At 40.1% G+C, this 24,625-nt stretch overlaps 1 protein-coding gene across 1 annotated transcript in view; it reads left to right on the top strand.

Moving 5' to 3' along the window:
* The first annotated feature begins 999 nt into the window (after positions 1-999).
* LOC148878548 (protein LUTEIN DEFICIENT 5, chloroplastic-like) overlaps positions 1,000-24,625 on the top strand; it is a 33,737-nt gene continuing 10,111 nt past the window's right edge. Inside the window, exons 1-12 of the mRNA XM_088956415.1 lie at positions 1,000-1,384; positions 1,476-1,638; positions 1,822-2,038; positions 2,161-2,232; positions 2,618-2,728; positions 2,870-3,061; positions 3,198-3,359; positions 17,692-17,787; positions 17,896-17,997; positions 20,342-20,374; positions 21,413-21,493; positions 21,632-21,714. Of these exons, the coding sequence (XP_088812541.1) occupies positions 1,261-1,384; positions 1,476-1,638; positions 1,822-2,038; positions 2,161-2,232; positions 2,618-2,728; positions 2,870-3,061; positions 3,198-3,359; positions 17,692-17,787; positions 17,896-17,997; positions 20,342-20,374; positions 21,413-21,493; positions 21,632-21,714 (1,436 nt within the window). The 5' untranslated portion in view covers positions 1,000-1,260. The remainder of the gene's footprint in view (positions 1,385-1,475; positions 1,639-1,821; positions 2,039-2,160; positions 2,233-2,617; positions 2,729-2,869; positions 3,062-3,197; positions 3,360-17,691; positions 17,788-17,895; positions 17,998-20,341; positions 20,375-21,412; positions 21,494-21,631; positions 21,715-24,625) is intronic.

The following is a 24,625-nucleotide window of genomic DNA, read 5'->3' as shown; positions in this document are numbered from 1 at the left end:
GCAACAGCCGTTACTGCCAGAGCTAAGGTGGTGGGTGCAGGCGGCTGCTACAGAGTACGGCTCTTCCAGTCAAGGGACAGCTCTCAGGACTAGCAGGCACGGCGCCGCCTAATGAGAGACATGGACGCAAGTCTCCAGATCTGTCAGGTACAGTTGTCTAGCAGGAGATCTTCCTGCGATACACCGAGCTGCCCCTAAGTGTCGAGCTACCTGTAAGTGCCGAGTTGCCCCTAAGTGTCGAGCTACCTGTAAGTGCCGAGCTGCCCCTAAGTGGTGAGATCTTCGTAAGACACCAGGCTGCTTGCGGAGTGGCCAGCTGCCTGTGGCGAGATGCCTATGCCGAGCTACATGTAAGTGCCGAGCTGCCCCTAAGTGGCGAGCTCTTCATAAGACGCCAGGCTGCCTGCAGAGTGGCCAGCTGCCTATGCCGAGCTGCCCCTAGCTATACCGAGCTCCCCGAGCTATGCCGAGCTGCTTGTGGCGAGCTCTATCGAATTGCCCGAACTTCCCGAGCTATCCAGTTGTCAAGAGGCTGCACTTTATTTACATGAGGTGCCAGGTATCACAATTTTAGTGAAGGGCCAAATCCGCCCTCATCAAGATGTAATTAGTCAAAATCATCATCACCATCTAGCTAGTTGGCTCTTGCTTTAGCATGGATCATTTAAAATTGACCCCAAACCCCAACAAGGATCGAATAAATGTACGCTTGCCTTTTACCTCGACATCAACCCATTAAAACCAGATATTATAATCTTTTCGTGCATTGCATCTTTGGACAAAGAATCCAACTCCATTTAGGCGCCCATTATATAGTGGGGATAAATTGATCAATTATTAAATTGATCGTGATCTTTACATTCATTTGTGAGTACACAAGATCACTACAACGGTACAACCTCACTTAGGCAGCATTTGGCATTTCAATGATTTATTTATTTTTTGCAGTTGAAAACCCAAGCGAACATTTTAACTGACAGACAATAAACCCTTAAAAATAAGGAATGTGCCTTAACCGAACAAGGTTTACCGTTTACGTAAGAAACGTATTTATCCACGCAAGTAAAAATAAACGGGGCCTTAATTCCAAAATCTGTTTTTTTGGCGCTCGTGTCGTGGCCCATTCAGACGTCAGAGAGCACTTTATCATCTCATTCTAGTGTTCATTCACCCATTTCCCGTCCAACTCAATGCTGCAACTGAACGAAGTTCACCTTAGATTCTTCCCTGAGTGTGCCAATTTGTCAGATACTGCCTCTAATGGCTGCCAATCTTTCCCTGCTACAACTTCCATCTGCCCCAACACACTCTCTCCAAAGCAGAATCCGTGCCAAGAAATTGAAACCCACCACAACCACCTTCACTTATTCTACAAGACCGAACGGTTTCGTGAACCACCCTTCTTGTTCTGTGCTCTCGTTGTTTTTGCTTATATACATGTTATTGGTTCTTATGTTTGAAAGTGTTTGTTGCAGGGAGCTCCAGATACCCTACTATTACATGCTCCTATTCGAATGGACAAAGCCCCGATTCAGTTGACGATGGCGTTAAGAAGGTTAAGAGGATTCTTGAGGAGAAAAAGCGGGCGGAGTTATCCGCCCGGATTGCTTCAGGTGAATTCACAGTAGAGCAATCTGGGTACGTTCACTATGAACAGAATTTGCAATTTGGAGTACACCCGTTACTTTTCTTTTTGTTAATTTGATTTAATAAGTAGCACGTAATCTGCGGGTGCTTAATTATGCTGTTTTATGGTTTAATAGTGTATTTTTGCGTTTTAATTTGGGTGTGCCTTTTGTATTTATTTGGCCTCCGGAAAAGTTTTCTGTCTGTGCTGAGGAATGGTCTGTCGAAATTGGGAGTTCCGACGGAGTTATTGGATTTTTTATCAAAATGGAACAATGTCAGTGAAGGACAGCCAAAGATTCCAGAGGCTAAAGGAGCTATGAAAGCAATAGGGGGTCAGGCCTTTTTCATCCCCTTGTATGAACTTTACCTCACTTATGGTGGCATATTCAGGTTGACATTTGGTCCAAAGGTTTGGCTCTTGCTCACCTTCGTTCCTTTTTTAATTATTATAGACCAGTGAGTTCGTTAAAATTTTTTATATGCTCAAGTCTGTGTCTGTTTTGATCAATCAATTGTTGCTCATTGTTACAGTCCTTTCTGATAGTTTCTGATCCTTCTATAGCAAAACACATATTAAGGGAGAACTCTAAGGCTTATTCAAAGGTAGAGATTCTTTTCTGTTAGTCTTAGTTGAGCAAGCAACTTGCTTCCACTGTCTTTTATAAGTTAATATAGAGAAGATCATGGTCTCAAGGAAGAGATCAGGCTGTTGGATGAGGTCCCTGAATAGGTTTTTATTCTCTAACATGTCCCCTCACATGAAAGCCTATTGGGCTTGAAGTGTGGACAAGCACAGGCCCATCCATGCCTTGGGCTGAAATTTAATTAATTATAATGGGCGCGACGAGGATCAAACACTAGACCACTTGGAAGTTGGTCAAACAGGCATCATACCATCTCAAGGAACCATTCAACCTAAAATATTAAGCTGTTAGATGACGTCCCTGAATAGGTTTTTGTTCTCTAACACATGGTTTTTAATGTATAGGGTATCCTGGCAGAAATATTAGATTTTGTTATGGGGAAGGGACTGATCCCAGCTGATGGGGAGATTTGGCGTGTCCGACGACGGGCTATTGTCCCGGCATTGCATCAGAAGGTAATCCAATAGCTTTATGGTTATCATGTATCATCCCATTAAATGCTCTTTAGCTCATCCTGATCTCTTTGTTGGTCTTGTTTTGCCCATTTTGATATAATTTTATTATTTATACTTTTTTCTTTGATTGTTTATTTGTAGTATGTAACAGCTATGATTAGCCTCTTTGGGCAAGCTACAGAAAGGCTTTGCAAGAAGCTAGATGCTGCAGCCTCTGATGGGGAGGATGTAGAGATGGAGTCATTTTTTTCTCGGTTAACATTGGATATCATTGGCAAGGCTGTCTTTAATTATGATTTTGATTCTTTAACAAACGATACAGGAATAGTTGAGGTACTTCTTTTGATTCTTCCTTTTCCTTTATTACTCAGCTCTGCCTCTTTGGACATTCAACTTTATTCAATGTTTTCTTTTTCTTTATCATTATGATTGTACTAAACTATATTATGTATGCAATTGACATATCCAGGCTGTTTATACAGTCTTGCGAGAAGCAGAGGATCGTAGTGTTGCACCTATTCCTTTCTGGGAAATTCCAATATGGAAGGATATTTCACCACGTCAAAGAAAGGTTTCTGCAGCCCTCAAGTTGATAAACGATACACTTGATGATCTGATTGCAATATGCAAGGTAATTTGGAAACTCTTAATGATGAAGTAACAGCGCCTTGTCTTTACATGCAGTGTGGCTCATCAGCGTGTCTTTAGAATGTTGGATCTTCATATTTTGAGTCCAGATGTGTAGTCCGGATTTCCTACCCATGACGACTCTACCCACACCTACTCACATGAGATCGCAGCCACACGTGGGGAACATTTCATGTTCTTACATGTTATTATGCATGGGGAGATGTTCCCAATGCATGGAGGTAGTGATTTGTGGGTAGGTGTAGGTAGAGTTCTTGTGGGTAGGACATCTGGAGTCCCAGATGTGAAAACATGAGGATAAGATTAGAAAAAGAGCAATGGCTATGGATGGGTGCTTCATATGCAGTGGGGCATCGAGGTAATGATGGATCTTTCATGTTATGAGTCCAAAGGTGAGATGATGGGGGGAAGGAAGCATCCCATAGTGGGAACACTTTCAGATTCTAAGGCCTTCAAATATGAAGAACCGTGGTTGGTCATGAAAGGCTGTACCATTGTAGGATCCTGGCAAAGGAAATAGTTAGAACTTAGAAGAAATATACACACAATGGGAGCACTTTTAGATTCTAAGGCCCTCAAATATGAAGCAACATAGTTTGGTTGGTCAAGGTTGTAGGATCCTAGGAAAAAGAAATAGTTATGAGAAGTCATGTGCAAGTTTGAACATTTTTAAAACACCAAGTTGCTCTTCAATCATTTTATAAGACCATTGTGCGGAAAATTGACAAAATACAACAAAAAATGGAAGTTTCAGGGGGTGATGATCCACTGGAGGACAGGCTGAAAGTTACATCGAGGATTGTCTGCATTATGAGGAGGTAAAGGTTGGAAGTTTGGGTTGAGGGAGCAAACTTGAAGAGGAGGAGTAGGAACAAATGAATGGGATAATCAGCAAGAGATTGTGTAATCTGAGAACTCACAATATTGTACACGTGACAAATATCTTTTCAAAGCCAAAACTTGGCTTGGTAGGGGCAGGACCTACAAAAAAAATATAAATGGGTATACAGAAGGAAAAGAGTGAGAGGCAATGGGACACCTGACACTGATCATAGGGGGGCAACGATGCAAGTTCAGTCACCGGATCCCCTTTCATTGAAGAAACAACAGGAGAACAAGGTGAGTGGTGTCAATTCTGATTCTGGTGCAAACCAGTTGCTGCATGATAGTGATGTTATTGATGGAAACTCAGGTGGAGTGGCTATCCAGAAAATAGTTGATAGAGAGGTTACGTTTGGGAAAAGTTTGGGTCTGTTTTTCTGGGATGGAGAGGAATTTGCTAGGAAGGCTTTTAAGGAATTTGAAAGAAGAAAAAAGGAAGAGAAGTTGAAGAACAAAGTTCATCTGCATGGAAGCAAGGTATGGGACGAGGATTACCCAACCCTGGAGGATATGCTCACGGTTGAAGATTAATGTGGTGCTTCAGGAAGGGATCTTGCTTTTGTTTAGTTTGATGGGTTGGTGGTCCTTGTTTTAATGTGGATTTTTATTGGGTCTGTTCCTTGATTTGTGTAGAGAAGATGGGCCGAATGGCCCATAGGCTGCTTATCCTTCTTTATTTTTTATGTTCCTTGTTGTAATGGGACTTAATTTGGGCCTTATTCTTTCTTGTGTTATGTTTCTTAATTTTCTGCCCAACTAGGGGCCTCTCTGTAAATTATTAAAGTTTAACTTAATGAAATGGAATTAGGGGTGTAAGAGAGAAGGTTATGTTCGAAAATCTCTCTCTCTGAACCCTAGTTGCTGCCACCTTCTTCTTCTTCTTCTCTCCTCTTGAAATCTGATTTCTGCTACATCATTTTGAATTTTTGCAACTTTCTAAACAGTCCTTTCTTTTGAAAAGGCCGTTTTTCTTCTTGGTATTAGAGCAGGCTTGTTTTTCCCTCTTTTCACCTCTTTTTTCCCATACATTGTGTGTATGGAGAACTGAATCGTATGAATAGTTAAAGAAACGTATTTCAACCCAGTTGTTAGTGGTTTCTGGAGAGAAGGGGATTGGCTTTGTCGTTCTCTTGACAGATTCAAGTGTATTGCCTGAAACCCTAATTTTCTGGAGAAATTTGATTGCGGGCCCCACAGGGAATTTGGTGTTATATGAAGTCTACAAGGAGCGGCTGAGTTTTCTCTGTTTCTCCCGGCTTCCGGGTGTGATGCAGGTTGCTGGTACAGCTGCATAGAGGTTGGCTGACAACATAGTTTTTGTTTTGTCTTCATTTGTTGTTATTTGAAGTTGTTAGAAGTCATTTTCGAAGTATTTAAGAAGATGAACTCTTTAAATTTTGAAAACAAGCATGTTGCTGAATCTAGATAGGTTCCGGGAGCCTTTGTAGACTCTCTACTGGCTGTGATCACAGTCAAGCTGGATGGAACTAATTATCTGGCTTGGTCACAATCAGTAAAATTTTACATCTGTAGTAGAGGCAAATGGTGTTTTATGTCCGGGAGCAAAAAGACTCTTCCGGAAAATGATCCATCATATGAAAAGTGGATGCAAGAAAATTGTACTGTTATTGGATGGCTTGTGAACTCAATGCAACCATAGATTAGTCAGCACTATTTGTGGATGAATTCAGCAAAGAAAATTTGGGATAGTGTTGTTGAAACATATTCCCAGAAATTAAATGTGGCCAGGGTTTACAAGTTGATAAGTGATGTGAAGAATTTGAGACAGGGGATAAACCATTAGCTATATACTTCTCAACACTGAAGTTTTTATGGAAAGAAATAGATTTGATAGAAGCTATAGCCCGGGACACCACTAATGATGCTGAGACCTATAGGAAACTGGTTGAGAGAAATAGGGTGTTTGAGTTCTTGACAGGGGCTGAATCCAGAGTATGACATCACAAAACAAAATATTTTATCCAAGGATAGTGTTTCATTGTCTCAAGCCTATGCCTTGGTAAGTAGTGAAGAAAGCAGAAGGCTTGTCCAGGTCCAAGGGGCTGGTCTAAATGATCACTTTGCTAATATGGGAGTGAAACCCAAAGGAGTTGCAGGGACTCCAAGTAGCTCAGGGAAGAAAGAGATTATCTGTGAGTACTATAAAAAGCCAAAACATACTAAAGACAAGTGTTGGAAATTGCATCCTGAGCTTCTTCCTCTTCGGTTTCAAAAGAAGTCTGATAATATGAAGGCAAGGAGTGCCAATGTTACTGTTGGTACAGATAGTGACAGATACCAAACTGAAGAGATGGCGGCTAATGAACAGTTAGCTTCTATGAAGGCAGAATATGAGAAGTTTGGGAGGATGATCAGTCACCTAGAGGGTGTGGCCTCTTCTTCCAACCCTCTAAGAAATTCAGCCTCTTTTGCATTTGCTCATTCAGGTATACGGGCTTCTGCCAATCATGCAACCATTTTAGGTAATCGTAGGATCCCTTTGATTATTTATTCTGGTACTTCTGATCATATGACCAGCCTTTCCACTTTATTTGTTTCATATGATTTACTTCATAGACGTGAGAAAATCACCCTAGCCGATGGTTCTCTTGCCCCTATTTCCGGTAAGGGAACCATCAAGGCTACAAATTCCTTGGTCCTTTCTTCTGCTCTTCATGTACCCAAGCTAAATACAAACTTATTATCTGTAAGTAGCCTAACTAAGTCATTAAACTGTTGTGTAACCTTCTTTCCTTCCTACTGTGTTTTTCAGGATCTGGAGTCTCAAAAGGTGATTGGGAGTGGCCATGAGGCGAATGGAATATATCTGCTAGATACTCCTGGATAGTGCCATGAACAACCTGGAAAAGTTGCTTTTGGGTCTACATCTACAGAGTCCATCAGTCGAGTCATGTTATATCATTTTTGTTTAGGTCATCTTTCTTTTTTTGCATTAAGTCATTTATTCCCAGAACTGTTTAAGGGAATTAGTTTGTCCAGTCTTCATTGTGAGTCGTGTGAACTATTAAAACATTGTGGAAACAGTTATCCTCTGAGTAATAAAAGATCTTCTCCTTTTCATTTTGTGCACTCTGATGTGTGGGGGCCTTACCACTTACCCTCTTCTATGGGTGGTTACAAATATTTTATCTCGTTCATTGATAACTTTTCTCAGTTCACTTGGGTATTTTTGGTGAAGTCCCGTGATGAAGTTCCCAGACTTGTGAGGCAATTCCATGAATTTGTCCTAACCCAATTTGATACCAAAATTAAAATTTTCATATCCAACGATGCAAAAGAATATTTTGAGAAAAACCTGACCTGCTATCTCACTGATTTGGGGGCTATTCACCAAAGCTCCTATATTAGGACCCCAGAACATAATGGAGTTGCTGAAAGAAAAAATAGGCATATTGTTGAAGTTGCAAGAAGTATTCTATTTGCCTCACATGTCCCTACAAAACTTTGGGGTGATGTTGTTCTCACTACTACCTACCTTGTCAACCGTATGCCATCCAGGGTTTTGGGGTTTAAGTCTCCCTTCAGTCTTCTTCATTCGGACAATGATCTTTTTCCTATTCCTCTTCATGTCTTTGGCTGCACTTGTTATATACATATCCCAAGTGTCCGGAGACATAAATTTGAACCAAAAGCCCGTAAGTGTTTCTTCCTTGGTTATTCTCTCATACAGAAGGGTTGTTGTTTTGATCCGAAGACTGGCACTCGGTATGTCTCAATGGACGTCACCTTTGATGAGCTTTCTTCCTTTTATGGTTCTTCTCCGGAGAGACATTGTCCAAAGGGGGAGAATTTGTCATAGTTGTTTGCTCTTCCCCTTCCTGCCCCAGTTGAGTCTTTTGCTGAGACTCTTCCTCCTTCAAATGAGTCAAGGGAGGATCAGTCATTTCACTCTCATTCCAGTGTTCCTATCCCTCCTCCTTTACCTCATCACCCTCTTTTTAATCCCAGGTTGTACCAACGGCAGAGAACCAGAAATGAGCAGATTGTTTTCCCTACAACACATGAGCCTCATGCACTTCCAGTTATAGAAGAGACAACAGGTATTGTTACAGCCCCTTTGGAGCCATCATTCCCAGACCTTGATATCCCCATTGCTATTAGGAAAGGAAAATTGAAGTGTACTGCGCATTGCATTTCCAAACACCCTTATAGTTTGCTCTCTCCTTTATGTTTTGCCTACATTTCTTTTGTTGCTTCTAACCTAATTCCCAGGTCTATGTCAGAAGCTCTTACTATTCCAGAATGGAGGGATGCTATGAGAATAGAAATTGATGCCTTGCACAAGAATGACACTTGGGAAGTGGTTGATTTGCCTGAAGGGGATCCAGTAGGTTGTAAGTGGGTTTTTACTATCAAATATCATGTTGATGGCACCATTGAAAGGTACAAGTCTAGGCTGGTTGCAAAAGGCTATACACAAACATATGGAATTGATTATCTGGAGACCTTTGCCCCTGTTGCCAATATGACTTCTGTGAGAGTTCTGTTATCTCTCCCTGCACACGCAGATTGGCCACTTTATCAGCTAGATGTAAAGAATGCATTTTTGAATGGAGAGTTATATGAGGAGGTATATATGTCTCTTCCTCTAGGGATGTATGAAACAGATATGAAAGGAAAGGTCTGCATGTTGAAGAAATCTCTTTATGGACTTAAACAGTCCTCTAGAGCATGGCTTGAAAGGTTTAGGGCTGTCCTTGTTAGTTTTGGCTATGTACAGACACAGTTTGATCATGCCCTCTTTGTGAAGAGGAGAAGATCCTTGGTTGTTTACCTGATTGCGTATGTTGATGATATTGTTGTGATTGGTAATGATGTATCAGGGATTAATGATCTCAAATCTTTCCTTTATATAGAGTTTGAGATCAAAGATCTGGGGGAATTGAAATACTTTCTTGTCATAGAAGTTGCTAGATCCAAGGATGGGATCCTTATCTCTCAGAGAAAGTATGTTCTTGATTTGCTCTCTGAAACAGGGAAGATGGGTGCTAGACTAGTTGTTACTCCTATCGATATGAGCCATAAACTCTCTGCTTCAGATGGAATATTGTTAAAAGATGGGTGCATGACTCGGTCAGACATTGCATATGCTGTCAGTTGCATCAGTCAATTCATGCATGTTCCCAGGGATACTCACGTGGCAATAGTAGAGCAGATTCTGTGTTATCTGAAGGGCTCCCTTGGAAAGGGGATTCTATTTGCTAAGCATGGCCATATTAAAATTGAAACCTACACAGATGCTGATTGGGCTAGAAACATTGATGACAAAAGATCTACCTCTGGGTACTGTAGCTTGGTGGTAGGAAATATTGTCTCTTGGAGAAGCAAGAAACAATCAGTTGTTGCTCGATCTTCAGTCGAAGCAGAATACAGATGGCTCATGGAGTTTTTGAACTACTGTGGCTTAGATCCTTGATGGAGGAACTGGGTATTGAGCATGATAAGCCAATGATGTTATATTGTGATAATCAAGCCGCCATCAACATTGCTCACAACCTAGTGCAACATGATAGAATAAAATATATTGAAATTGACAGACACTTCATTCGAGAAAGAGTGGTTTCTAGAGAAGTGTGTCTACCTTTCATCACCTCTGAAGGACAATTAGCTGATTTCCTCACCAAGGGCATTCCCAAGGCTAAACTTCAGCATGATACTGGCAAACTTGGCATGATTGACATCTATGCTCAGCTTGAGGGGGAGTGTAGAGAAGATGAGCCGAATGGCCCATAGGCTGCTTATCCTTCTTTATTTTTTTTATGTTCTTTGCTGTAATGGGCCTTATTCTGGGCCTTATTCTTTCTTGTGTTATGTTTCTTAATTTTCTACCCAACTAGGGGCCTCTCTGTAAATTATTAAAGTTTAACTTAATGAAATGGAATTAGGGGTGTAAGAGAGAAGGTTATGTTCGAAAATCTCTCTCTGAACCCTAGTTGCCGCCACCTTCTTCTTCTACTTCTCTCCTCTTGAAATCTGATTTCTGCTACTTCCTTTTGAATTTTTGCAACTTTCTAAACAATCCTTTCTTTTCAAAAGGTTGTTTTTCTTCTATCTGCATTTGGTTTTGATTGGGTATTTTCATGTTTGTAAGTGGTGGTTTTCTTGGGTCATTTTGGGTTTCCTGAGGTTGTTCCCATGCATTTGGCGATATCTTATCACCTTCTGATGTATTCATTCATTTTTATTTTTAATAAAATTTTTCTCTTTATCCTTAAAAAAAAGGAAAGTAAAGAAAAAGTAGGAAATTGCAGATGTACAAGAAATACAACAAAAAAATCAAGATTTAGAGGAAAATACAACAAAATATAAAAAAAACAGAAAATTGGAGAAATTACAGCAAAGAAAAAGAGAAAAAGATAGAATACACTAAAAGTTGTAAAACAAACTAATATAACAAGAGATACCATGCTTTAGCATGCCTATTTTTGTTATTATGATATTTTTTCTCTCTCATCCCATTGAACTTCAAATGGGCATTTTAGTAATTTTCACCTTTACCATCAAGCCTGTTAATGAGGTAGGGCAAAGTGTTGGAAATTGAACGTTCATGGTGAGTCAATTGTCACAAATGAAAATGTTAAAATAATTTAGTTGCTGATGTTAGGGTCTGTTTGGCTAGTTAAAGTGTTTTTTATTTCGTTTTTTCTTTCTGTTATGTTTGTTATTGTACTCAAAGGCACAAGGGTCTTTTCCCTTGTTATTTTTGCTGCCCTATATATATTAAAATAAAGGCTGGCGCAGCACTGTTGCATTGCAAAACCCTTCTCTCTTCTCTCCTCTCTTCTCTTCTCTTCTTCTCTTCTCTTCTCTTCCTCTTATTTCTGGCCGGCCATACTGTCAAGATGGTATCAGAGCAGGAATGCTAATTAAAGAGAGCAGATCGAACAACCTTACTGAGAGAACAGATCGAACAGACTTGTTGAACCTGGGCGGAACAAAAATCTGATTATGGACTGAAAAAACAGCTCTACAACTGGTATAGTTCTCCCTGTTTTCTCTTCTTTACCCTCCTTGGTCATGTGCCGAGTGAAATCCCTATGAGTCTGGGCGGCTGAATGTTGTCGAATCTGTATACCCCTGTTTTTCTTGGATCGTGTGATCTTGTTCATGTGTTAAAACAACTGTAGGTCAAGGATGACCTGTCTTCTCAATGATTTGATTTGATTGTAAGTAATAAGGATCTCTCCTGCTAATTAGTGGTTGTTAGACATTCTGGAATTCTGATAGGTTGGGACTGTTAAAACTATACAAGTCTGAAATCTGCCGAATACTACCTCTGTTTTGTCCTGAATTTGGTAATGTTTGTGCTCAACCTGGTTGTTAAACCCAAGTGTGTGGGTGTGGACTGAGTGGAGCATTGTTTTGTGGAGTAAGGAGGGGTCTTAAGTCCGGTGTTTGGGACTGATTATCTGTTTGACCATGTCGATTGAGAATTCTGCTACTTCAGAGATTTCAGGGAGCCACAATGGAGTGAGTGGGGGAATGGATATGAGCATGATAGGTGGAACCCTTTGATGGTCTGAACTACCTTGAGTGGTCTAGGGGAATAAAACTCTACATCACTGCTAGGGGGAAAATATGATACATCAATGGGAGAGTGGAGGAACCGAAGTATGGAAGTGTTGAGCATGATAGGTGGAACCAAGAGAAACAGTATGGTGATGTCTTGGCTCTTGGTTTTAATGCTGCCACAAGTAAGGAAGACTTTTATGTGGACTGAAACTTCTTATGAGATATGGGAACAAGCGAAGTCCACCTATTCAGAGTAGAGACACTATGCCAAGATATATCAACTACAAGTTGAATCCTCTACTTGCAAGCAGGGGGAGAGGAGTCCCTTGATGTACTATTCTGATTTGACATCAATATGGAAAGAACTTGGTCACTATCAGAATGTGAATTGGAAGTGTGATGAAGATGCAAAGGCCTATAAGTCACTTGTATCTCAGCAACGAGTGTTTGCCTTCCTCCTAGGGCTGAATCCTTCGTATGAGTCCATCAGGGTGCAGATCTTGGGTAGTAAAGACTTGCCATCAGTTCAGGAGGTGTATGCCTTGGTGCAGTTAGAAGAAAGCAGAAGTGTGATGAATTGTGTAGAAGGGGAGTCAGTTGCCCTAGCTGTCCAGGGAAATTCATATACAAATGTCGGAGGTGGTTTTAAAAAGGGTGACACTCAGAAAAAATCAGATGATAAGAACAAACTTTGGTGCACTCACTGCCAGAAGACATGACACACGAAAGATACATGTTGGAATCTCCATGGAAAACCTAAATGGGCACAGGATTTGGGTAAGAAGTCAGCACCTGATCAGGGCAAGAAACTCGGCCAGCAGAATCAAAAAAGGTATAACTCAGTTAATATGGCATCGACAGAGACTAGTCCTTTGGTAACTCAGGAGAGGCATCACAGTTTTGACCCTACGGAAGATATTATCAACTCCTTCCGTGAACATTTGGAATTGTATGATAGGACTCTCCGCTAGATGGATTCTGGTCCTACTCCCTCTACCTCGTTTGCGTCTACATCAGGTAATGCCACAGCCTTCCATGTGTCATCTCATACTACTAATTCTCCTTGGATTATTGACTCCGGAGCCTCAAACCACATGACTGGTAAGTCAAATTTGTTTCAGACATATAACCTTCTCTCTGGGAGAGATGAGGTAAGACTGGCTTATGGTTCTTTTTCTACCATAGCTGGCCGAGGCACCATACCTCTCCCACTTGGCCTTACTCTTCCTAATGTACTGCATGTTTTGAATTACATATTAATTTGTTGTTTATTAGTAGTTTGACTCACTCCTTGAGTTGCTCAGTCACTTTTTTTCCGTCTTCGTGTGTGTTTCAGGATTTGACCTTGGGGAAGACGATTGGTAGAGGAAGCATGGTGGATGGTCTCTACGTGTTGGAGAATAATGTTGGTCTAGTGGCGACAGAGTCCATGAGTTCGTCAAGTGAGAGTCAAGCCTATTTATGGCATAGTCGTTTAGGTCATCTTTCTTTTGAGTCGTTAAAAGTTATGTTTCCAAAGTTGTTTGAGTCATTGTTAGTGAATCAGTTACAGTGTCAAACTTGTTAGTTGAGTAAGCATTGTAAAAGTTCTTTACCTTTAGGAAATAAAAGATCTGAATTTCCATTTCATATTGTTTATTCTGATGTTTGGGGCCCTGTTACTCTACCTACTGCGCCTGGCTATAAGTAATTCATTACCTTGATTGATGATGATTCTAGATACACTTGGGTTTAACCTATGCGATCTCGAGATGAAGTGCCACAAATTGTGAAAGATTTTCAACGCATGGTGTTCACTTAGTTCCAAACGGAAATCCATATCTTCCAGTCGGACAATGCAAATGAATATTTCCATAGTGATCTCATGAAGTTTTTTGCTTCGAGTGGGTCACTTCAGTGAAGCTCTTGTGCCAGGACACCCCAACAAAGTGGTGTGGCTGAACGGAAGAACCGTCACCTTCTCGAAGTCGCTCGTGGCTTACTGATTCATATGAATGTGCCAAAACGGTTTTTGATGGATGCAGTCTTGTGTGTGACATATATCATCAATCGCGTGCCCTCTCGTCTACTAGAGTATAAGGCCCCACATTAGCTCTTGTTCCCTACAGCCCTGATGTCCACCATTCCGATGCGTGTTTTTGGGTGTCCTTGTTTTGTCCATAACCTGTCCCCTACTCGTGGTAAGCTTGATCCTCGGGCTATTCCTTGTGTTTTCCTTTGTTACCCTTTATCTCAAAAGGGGTATCGCTGCTATGATCCCATTGCTCACAAGTATTATGTTTCCATTGATGTCTCATTCTTTGAGAATCAACATTTTTTCTTGGTTTCTCCTCAGGGGGAGAGTAGGGTTGAGGAGAAATAGGCGACGACTCAAATTCAACTACCTCATTTACCCGATCCTTCTCCATTATGGGTTTTTCATCGACGCCATAAGAGCCAGCAGAGTTCAAGAGCCGTGGAGCCTAACACTATGCAACCAACATCATCGGATTCACCCGAGGCAGATCCGTCTCATCAACCAGGTACACTTGCTCTCATTGATATGTCTATTCCTCTAAATGTTGATTCACCTGTCACCAATGATCTTAATATTCCTATTTCTAAGAGGAAGGGTGTTAGGTCTTGTACCACTAGTCATCCTATCTCTAATTTTGTGTCCTATGAGCATGTTTCGCCTTCATACCATGCCTTTCTCTCTTCTGTGGACAGTGTCCCCGTTCCTAAGACTGTGGCAGAAGCTTTGTCTAAACCTGAATGGACAGATGCAATGCAGGAAGAAATTGATGCTTTACACAAAAATGGCACTTGGGAGTTGGTAGACCTTCCTGAAGGGAAGGAACCAGTGGGTGCAAGTGGGTGTTCACAGTGAAACACAAGGCTGATGGAACTATTGAAAGGTACAAGGCTAGACTGGTAGCAAGAGGCTTTACATAGGCATATGGAGTGGACTATGCATAGACTTTTGCTCCAGTAGCCAAGATGAACTCTATCAGGATTCTTTTTTCCTTGGCAGCAAATCTTGACTGGGACCTTCACCAATTGGACATTAAAAATGCTTTCTTGAATGGTGACTTGGAAGAGGAAATGTACATGACCCAACCCCCAGGGTTTTGTGCCAAAGGCAATGAACAAAAGGTGTGCAGGTTAAAAAAATCTCTATATGGGTTGAAACAATCACCTCGGGCTTGGTTCAGTAAGTTTCATTTAGCAGTTCAACAGATGGGGTTCAAACAATGCCAGTCAGATCATATTCTATTTGTGAAAAGAGGTGAAGGTAAAATTGCAACTCTTATTGTGTATGTGGATGACATAGTGATCACAGGAGATTGGGAGGTTGAAATCCGGAGACTGAAAAAATTCTTAGCCACTAAATTTGAGGTGAAGGATCTAGGCCCCTTACGTTACTTCCTTGGAATTGAAGTTGCCCGCTCTCACAAGGGCATCTTTATTTCCCAACGGAAATATGTACTAGATCTACTAGAAGATACAGGCAAGTTGGGGGTAAAACCATTTGATTCACCTATTGAACCTAATTACCATCTGGGAGACAGTCAGGGAGAGTTTTTGAAAGATGTAAAGATGTTCTAGAGACTCGTGGGGAGACTTTTGTATTTGTCTATGACCAGACCTGATATTGCCTATGCAGTGGGTGTCCTTAGTCAATTCATGCACAGTCCTAGGGCAACTCACTTTGAGGCTGCAGAGATGATCTTGAGATATCTCAAGAAGTTTCCTGGAGCTGGTTTGTTGTTCCAGAAACACGGCACTTAAAAGTGGAAGTATATACTGATGCAGATTGGGCAGGAGCAGTCAATGACTGAAAGTCTACCAGTGGGTATTGTGCCTTTGTAGGAGGAAACCTTGTCACATGGAGAAGCAAAAAACAAAGTGCGGTGGCTAGATCTAGTGCTAAAGCAGAGTATAGAGCGATGGCTCATGGGGTTGCGGAAATCATGTGGATAAGAAATCTGTTAGGTGAATTGGGTTTCGCAGTGAGCAATCCTATGTCACTCTACTGTGACAATAAAGCTGCCATCAATATTGCTGCTAATCCAATTCTAAATGATAGGATGAAACATATTGAAGTGGATTAGCATTTATTAGAGAGAAACTTGAAAGTGAAGAAGTGTGTACACCATATGTCAACTTAGAAGAACAACTTGCAGATATCTTCACCAAAGGTCTTCATCATGTGCGGCACAAAGATTTGTGTGACAAGTTGGGCATGATTGACATCTATGTTCCAACTTGAGGGGGAGTGTTAAAATAATTTAGTTGCTGATGTTAGGGTCTGTTTGGCTAGTTAAAGTGTTTTTTATTTCGTTTTTTCTTTCTGTTATGTCTGTTATTGTATTCAGGGGCACAAGGGTCTTTTCCCTTGTTATTTCTGTCGCCCTATATATATTAAAATAAAGGCTGGTGCCGCCAGCACTGTTACATTGCAAAACCCTTATCTTTTCTCTCCTTTCTTCTCTTCTCTTCTCCTCTTCTCTTCTCTTCTCTTCCTCTTATTTCTGGCCGGCCATACTGTCAATTTGAAGGTGCTTGTGGAATGGGTTCAAAAACAAGAAGGAAAATTCTTGGACGCAGAGGAATGATATGAGGAAGGTTCAGATATTAGTTGATGATCTAGCAGCAAGAATCTAATGGGTTGAGAGATTGGCAAATGGTCTAGCAGATGCTCTAGCTAGACAAGGAGTTGACAGAGATCAGTTGTTTAGGGGTGTTGTGTCTTAAGTGATGAAAAAGTAGGGAGAGAAGAAAGATGTAAAGGGGAAGGCAGGAAGGGGCCTAGCCTGAACTAGGGGGAATTTGTTGACGAAGCTTTGCAAGTTTATATAACATGTATTTTTTTATCAGCAACATTTTTTTCACATTGTTAATACATTGATATTTTTTGGTTTCTGATCAAAAAGAAAAAAGGAGGACTTTGGCCTTACCCCAGCCTTTACATTACAATCAACTGCAGAATCCCACTAAAAAGTTCTACCATCTGCTGAAGGATTGACTGAAAGTATATGAGACATCATGATTCCTTCATATTCCATTTTTAAAGCCCTTTGATTTCATAATTGTTAGATTCACAATATAGATCAGGATGCCAGTTTCTTTGAAGCTTCCAATAAATTAGCATATTCAGCTTCACCTTCAATATTTTTGACATTGAGTTTTCCTTTCTGGAGTTGATAATCTCTCCATCATGATTATATATATTCAACCTTTTTCAGTTGCCATGCAGCATTGCAAGTTTGCAACTATAAAATGATGTAGGAAGTACTTCGATCAAGTCAAGGATTTTTGGAGGGAGAATAAACAGAGAAGAATAAAGAAACACAAGTTCTTACAAGCTGCTTACCTAAGTAACTCAAAGGGATCAAATCTGTGTCTTTTTGTTTCCTGCAGGGGGAGAGTGAGCAAAGAAAAAAGAAAAAGAAAAAAAAAAGGAAGATTTTACTAGTGGATAAGTTTTCTGCTGACCATGTTCAGATGCATATTTTGCTATGCGAGTGCAGCATGTACTTGTATGAGGGTACATGTCCCTTAGACAATCAGTCCACACTAAAATCTAATGTAAATGTATATGTTTATGTATGAATATATGCAAATATGTATTTATGCATGGTCGGGCTGGGCTTGGGTTGGGATAAGGCTGGGCCAGGCTCGGGCTACCTAAGGGCTAGGCGTGGGCCTAGCCCAAAAAAATTTGAACTGTTGGGTGCAAGCCCAGCTCGAGGACCAAAAATCCAAGCTCAGTCCATGTAAAATTGCATTCTGGGTCAGTCCAGGCTCAGGTTGGGCCCACCCAAGTTGCACCCTATAGGTCCCTTGATGTGTAAGATCATTTTAATAATCTATAGCCATCTAATCTGTTGATTTTGCATCTGCTTTTGTATTTGCAGAGAATGGTAGAACAAGAAGAACTGCAGTTTCACGAGGAATACATGAATGAGCAAGATCCTAGTATTCTTCACTTTCTCTTGGCGTCAGGAGATGATGTATCAACCTTTTTGATATTTCCAAACAATATCTGCTGTTGACATCTGTTATTGAATGTTCATATTCATATCAATATTCATATGAACTGAACATCCTTTTTGTTGTAGGTTTCCAGCAAGCAACTCCGTGATGACCTAATGACAATGCTTATAGCTGGGCATGAAACATCTGCTGCAGTTTTAACATGGACCTTCTACCTTCTCTCTACGGTATGTTACAGGAAGGTTTGGTCAGGACAAGTGGATATTTCTTGTTTTTAACCTTATAGGATTACCCTACTTAGAGTTATTGAAGATGAAACTGTCTGAAATGGGCCACAGGACTCATCATTGCAGACTGGAAATCTCAAGCCCTCATAACTTACTGCATGTTGCATTAAGAAGATCAGTTCCTATCATTTTATGGGTACTGGACCTCCTGGCCTAGGAAGGAGCATACACAAGAACTCAGCGGGATCAGTTGACTTTTAACCAACTGGTCATGCATCGCTATTATCAGTTTTCTAAGAAAATTGGCAGAACTTTTCTCCACTGTCTAAATATATGCAGCAAGAGCACATTCACAATTAGTTACCAAAAGTGAAGGCTTCCTACATTTTTTTTCAGGATTATTTCTGGCTCTATAACTCTCCATGGTGGGACCCAAGGAATGTTGGTCCTGAGCTCTGATTTTTTTATGCTTCATAGGGATACACAATGGGGGTAGGTCATCCAATACCCATACCCCCCAACCCTGGTGGCAACAGGATTTGATCCCAGGTTTCCACTACTTATAGCTGGAGATCCTACCAATTATGGTGCCTAGACTGTTGCAAGGTCCTTTTGTCCCAGTCCCAAGCTTGCTAATTAAAATTAAATCACCCAGTGGAATTCCAGAGTTAGGATTGTTTTGTCTAATATTTCTCAACATCTTAGAAACTCATTTAACAACAAATTTTCTTTTATTATAAATGTCTGGAGATAAATTAAATTGACCTTACCAAAATAAATATCACATGCAAAAATAAAGTGCAATGACATGCAATTAGGATAGTGAAGTATTGCCTAGTTTCCTCATCTAGAATTACCATAGGAGTGTAAGTTCGGTACTTGATTTGAAGTCTTTACACTGCACTGAGCCTAGGCTTCTGAGCCAGGCCCATTCAAATTTTAACAAAATCCCAACCCAAGCCCACCCAAGTTGCACCCTGATCATACCATTAAAACCACTATTTTAGAATGCATGTGGAACTTACTTATTAAGATGAGGCTGAAGTGCCTTGAGGTTATGCCTGGTAGTATGAAGAACATATCTCACATTGAGGTGCCTTATGTTAAGGATGCCCTTCCCCTTCTTATTCATCAAGGAAAATAGGGCCTGCTCACAAGACTCAGTTGATGATTAATTTTTTATTCTCATTTTCAGTATATTTTATCATTTGATTTAGTCTAACACTTCATTCTTTATCTTTAATATATTCGAGGTGTAAGAGGTAGAAGTGCAAAATGTAGAATAAGATAAAATATTGCGAAAAATGAGTTGGGGAACGTGTATGAATCACGAATTGGAGCAAACATGTGAGGTGATGAATGGGAAAATGAGTGAAATGCAAAGAGGTTCATGGGAGTAAGCTGTGAAACAATGAAGGATGCAAGTTAGGAATAATGTGAAGTAGGATGTGAGGGATAAGCAATAAGCACACATGTAAGTATGAATAATAATAAAATGACAAAAATGTCAACATTAGCATCAGCCACTTGATAATATGGTCTGACATATTGTGCTGAACTAGTGTGCCTCGAAAGGAAATATCTTCTGAATCAAGAAAAGGACAAATAAGGAAAGTTTCTCTATGAAGAGAAAATCTGAGATCAACTATATACAGAGGGAACTTTGTCGTATAGAGGACATTCTGTTTTTCTGCCATTTTATGTGGAATGGGAGCTTTCTTGGTGCAGTCCACTTGCTTGTGTACCCCTGCTGCTAATTCGGTAGCTTACACAAGGTTTTTAACATACTTTTGAGTTTTCATTTTATATTAATAGTTGTGTAATAGGCAGTGATTGATTTGTAGGAATGCAGTGTATTTTTTTCATAAATATGACTTCTTTACAATGTGTAAATAAATAAATGGATGAATATTAGTTTAGGTACTTTCTTTTTTCAACATTATTTTGCTTATGTCATGGTTAAATCACTTGTTGTATTTCTCTTAAATGCAATAAGATCCTAAGTCTCATGGCTCAAAGTTAGTGCATAACACATTTGGGGGTCTTAAGGCCTCCATTCATGCATTTGCCTTCTAAAACATTGATCAAATAATCAATTGGTGTGATTCAACATTGTCTACCTTAGGTCTTGGTTTGACAAGTTACCATGGTCAAATATCCTAAGTTCCTACCTACTATCATTGTTAAATATCCTAAATATCTATATCTAGTTATGGACTGTGCTACCCAAAAGCAAATAAATGTTATGTGGTACAATTTGTTCATGCTACTGTAATTTTACACATCACCATTTACAGAAGGAATAAATGTCATATTCTTAAACAATCTCTTTGTATCTCTGCAGGAACCTAGTGTCATGTCCAAGCTTCAAAATGAGGTTAGTTTTCAGTACTATTTTTGAGAAGTAACAGAACATTTTATTGTAGAAAAGAATATGTACAGAAATATAAAGAAAAATGGACTAGCAAGTGCTACCTAACCAAACCCTGATGGAGTATCCCATTAAAATTACGAAGTAACCAAACCCTTAGTCTCTGTCTATCCAGCTGTCAGCCATATTGTTTGCTGCCCTAGGTGTACAAGACCAAGTCACCCCTATTTCTAGGGGTGGAAATGAATCAAGCTTTTCATGAACTATTCGAGCTCAGCTCGTAAAGAGCTTGGTTCGGCTCGGTCTAAACCGAGCTTTGAGCTGAACTTGAGCCCAATATATAGGTGCGTTTGCTAATCAAGTCAAGCTTGAACCTAATAAGGCTCGCAAACCTGATTGAGCTTATACATTTTAATAAATAATTTTTATTTTTATTTTTTTATAGGAAGCTTGGATCACATTCAAGCTCGAACATATGAGCTTTTGAGCTGAGCCAAATTCACACTCAAATCTCTAGCTCGAGTAGAGCTTGAGCCTCGTGGATTTTTGGCAAGCTGGGCTCGAATAGCCAGATATTCTGCTCAGTTCAGCTCGAATCCACCCCTACCTATTTCTCTTGCAAAAGAGATAGCCTTTCCTAAGAAATATCTGTACTGCCGAGCCCCTTTGGAATCCTCCCTCAACCAGTTGATCACTACCTTAGAATCCCCTTCAAACTCTACATCGTGCAGATTATGATGCTTGCAAAGCTTTAGGCCATGAAAGACAGTTTGAAACTCTGAGTAAATTGAGTCCCCCTTTTCTAATGGTCCAGAGTATACCATGAGGTTAGTTTTCAGTTTTCCCTTAAACAACGTTAGGCAGGGTATTTACTCTGAAAGGCTAAGGGTAGTGGGTAAAGTTCTACATTATATTTTCAGCATATAATGTTAGGCAGGGTATTTACTCTAAAAGACTAAGGGTAGTGGGTAAAATTCTACATTATATTTTCAGCATATAATTCAGATTATTTTGTATCAATAATAATTTAATTCTTGTAAATAGGTTGATTCTGTCCTCGGAGATCGATTTCCAACTATTGATGACATGAAGAAATTAAAATATGCAACCCGAGTTATCAATGAAGTAAGAAATTGGCATCTAAATATAGGATGCATGTCTCTTTATATTTAAATTCCTTTGAGGTATATATTATTTCTGAATTGGGATCCATACATCTCTTATGACTTCAAGTTGTTTATGTCCTCCTCCCCCTACCTGCAGTCTTTGAGGCTCTACCCCCAACCGCCTGTGTTGATTCGTCGTTCTCTTGAGGATGACATGCTTGGAGAGTACCCAATAAAGAGGTAATTTGAGTGTACCCTTTGGATAACCTATTATTTATAAAAATGTTTTCCATAGAGAACAGTGATAGCTCTCTATTTAATGTTACTATGTATTGTAATTTCTAAGGCTTTTCGTGCTGATGTTCAGATCCCTGTGATATCTAGTGGATCACATTATGCTGGAAATTTCAATTGACATGCTCAGATTTTTGCACAAGTTGTGGAACTATTGAAATGTAGGAAACCTAGAAAAAACATTGGAAATCTGCATTCATGTGTGAGGAAATGATAAAAGAGGAATTCATCCTTTTATCATTCACCATATTGCTTAGGGACCACCTTATCCTTTATTGTCTGTGCTGTTGGGTCCTATTTTGTTGCAATGATGTTATGGTCCTTCCTGATGAAGGAAAATGCAAGATAGAATAAAACAGATATCATTTGATATATTCATCAAAAAGTTTTTTATTTAAATTTTACCATTGATAAGAAGAATTTATCAAAAAAAAGACAGAGTGGTCAACCATAACAAAGGTGGCTGGTTGCAGATTTCACTGTCCAAAGAACTGCAAAATAATCCTGAGAGGAGGATAAAAATATAGAGCTACCCTAGAAAAGTAGATCTCTACTACAAAGCTCCCCACCCTACTCACCCAACCCTGGCAAGACTATCCACAAGTGAGTTAGGTTTCAGGGAATCTATCTGAACAAGATGTTCACACTAGATGCCAAATTTGAACTCAACTAAGCCTTGTCCCAACTACTATTAGACAATGTATGCCCTTAGCTCCAATCAAATTGATGTACTTAATAACATTTATTGACACTAATGTGTCACCAAGTTGGTTGGGGTGGCTTGTCTGCCAGGGTGAGACCTGAGGTACATGCAGTGTGGGTTTTCTTGAAACCCTGGACCAGACCAAATTCCAGTAGTGCTCTGGACCTTGGAGATGGGTGGGCAAAATTGGAATGTTACACCTGACCCCTAAACTCGATTATAGTACTGCACTAGGTATCGGATTGGACTGTCTTTGATATGTCAATCAGTGAGATCCTTAGAGGGGGTCAAAACCTGGGTATGTTGGGATAGTCCGAGAATTCATCTGAGTGGGTGATCATAGTGACAGGATCAGTCCCTTTGTCAGACAAAGTGAATGATCGGAGAATGCACTCTCTCTGATGGAAACCTAAACTGCCGGTAGTGGATTTCAAATGTGTTTGAAATTTGTTTTTGCAAAATATATTTATATAGAGATATACATATATATATTATGGTTCCAAATTGGTTGCAAAAGGTTTTAATTCCTAGGATCCATGTGAGTAGAGAGTGCAACATTGTACCTTGCAACCGAGGGAGAGGTCCTCTCTTGTCGGCCAGTGTATGATTATTAAGGGCTGAAAGGTTAAGTGTAAGACCATTGAGGATAATACCTGATGGGTTAATCTTACATCTACCCACAGTCCTTGGGTTTTCATAAGGTGGCTAGACCCAAGGACCATTTAGTGTAAATGTTGGGCCCATTAAGAGCCCATGGTGATGGACTCAAGGGTTCATTGTGTCTTATAGTGAATTCGGCTAGGCCTTGTAACAAAGGCTGGGTTGAACCCTTGTGGTTGATGTGTAGATCAATGTTAGGGTCCCACGCCATACAAAGAGAGTCAAGTCAGCTAGCATATTAAAGGGTAAGTGAGCAATATGACTTAATGGGCCTAAAACCCATTTCGAACTGGGCTTAAGTCAATTAATTAAAAAGGGGTGAAATCAAATTTATAACTTGATTAGGATTAGCTGAAGGATAAGATAAGTCTTATCCATTTAAGAGTCTAGATCTAAGTATCATATTTGGATCAAGAAACTTTCTCCTAATTGGATTAGGAGGCTGATCCAAAGAAGGCTATAAATAGGGGGCGAATTCCCCAGTTTACACACACTCAGCAACCTACAGAATTCTCCCTTGTTCTTGCCTCCCCTACCCAGTTTGATTTCCACCTGTGGAACTGATCAAGAAAGGTTCTTGATATTGTTTCTTGCTAGAAGAAATAGTCTGAAGTTGTGCTCACCAGCCCTTGCTCGATTCTTGCTGAAGAATCTCAGGTTTTTGCTGAAGAACCATCCTGTTGATCCTGCTTCACCATACATTGTGTCATCTTCAATGGAGGTAGGTTTTAGTCTTCTCCTTGGGCGTGAACGCCTACGTTGAGAGTTATTGTTACTTCGTATCAGGTATATCCCTCACTTCCCTTTTGGTTTCAGATCTGGTCCGGTTTTGATTCAAGAACGAACATTGAAAATGCAGTTTTCTAAATTAAGGAATACGATTCCCGGATAGGAGAAAAAGAAATTTTTGAAATTTCGCCCAACCTTCCTGTAGGGTTCGGCCATTCATATGATGGATCTCCCATCCCTTCAACTACATGGGGTTGGTTACATGAATCCTTTTCTGCTATTCTACTCTATTCAGCTCCATATGCATTGTTAAATTATAGGCCTTCAAATCATTTCTCACTGCTTCAACCATGTCCTTTTTGGCCTGCCCCTATCTCTTTCTAGACCCTTCAGCTTGCAACAGATCATTTCTTCTCACTAGTTCTATAGATGTTTTTCTCTACACTTGACCAAACAATCTTAGTCCACTTTCCTTCATTTTTTCTTCTAATGGAGATACTCCTAAGTTCCTACAAATATGTTCATTTCTAATCTTTTCCTTCCTAGCTTTTCCACCTATCCATCTCAGTATTTGCATTTCTGCTACACTCAATAGATGCTAAATCTTTTAAGCCCCTAATATAGTGCCTCAAACTCCAAGGACCATCTGAACCATTTTTAATCCATTCAATGGCCACCTGAGACTGAGAGTCGATGCCCTGAAATCCCAAGGAATACATTGACCCAAATGTAGTAGCGACTAGATCTTTTTTTAATCACAGTAAA

Source organism: Nelumbo lutea, chromosome 1 (assembly GCF_056320005.1).
Source record: "Nelumbo lutea isolate HS-2025 chromosome 1, American lotus-T2T, whole genome shotgun sequence".
Classification (NCBI taxonomy): domain Eukaryota; kingdom Viridiplantae; phylum Streptophyta; class Magnoliopsida; order Proteales; family Nelumbonaceae; genus Nelumbo; species Nelumbo lutea.
The sequence above is the reverse complement of the archived record's forward strand: the minus strand, read 5'-3'. Positions and strand labels throughout refer to the sequence as shown.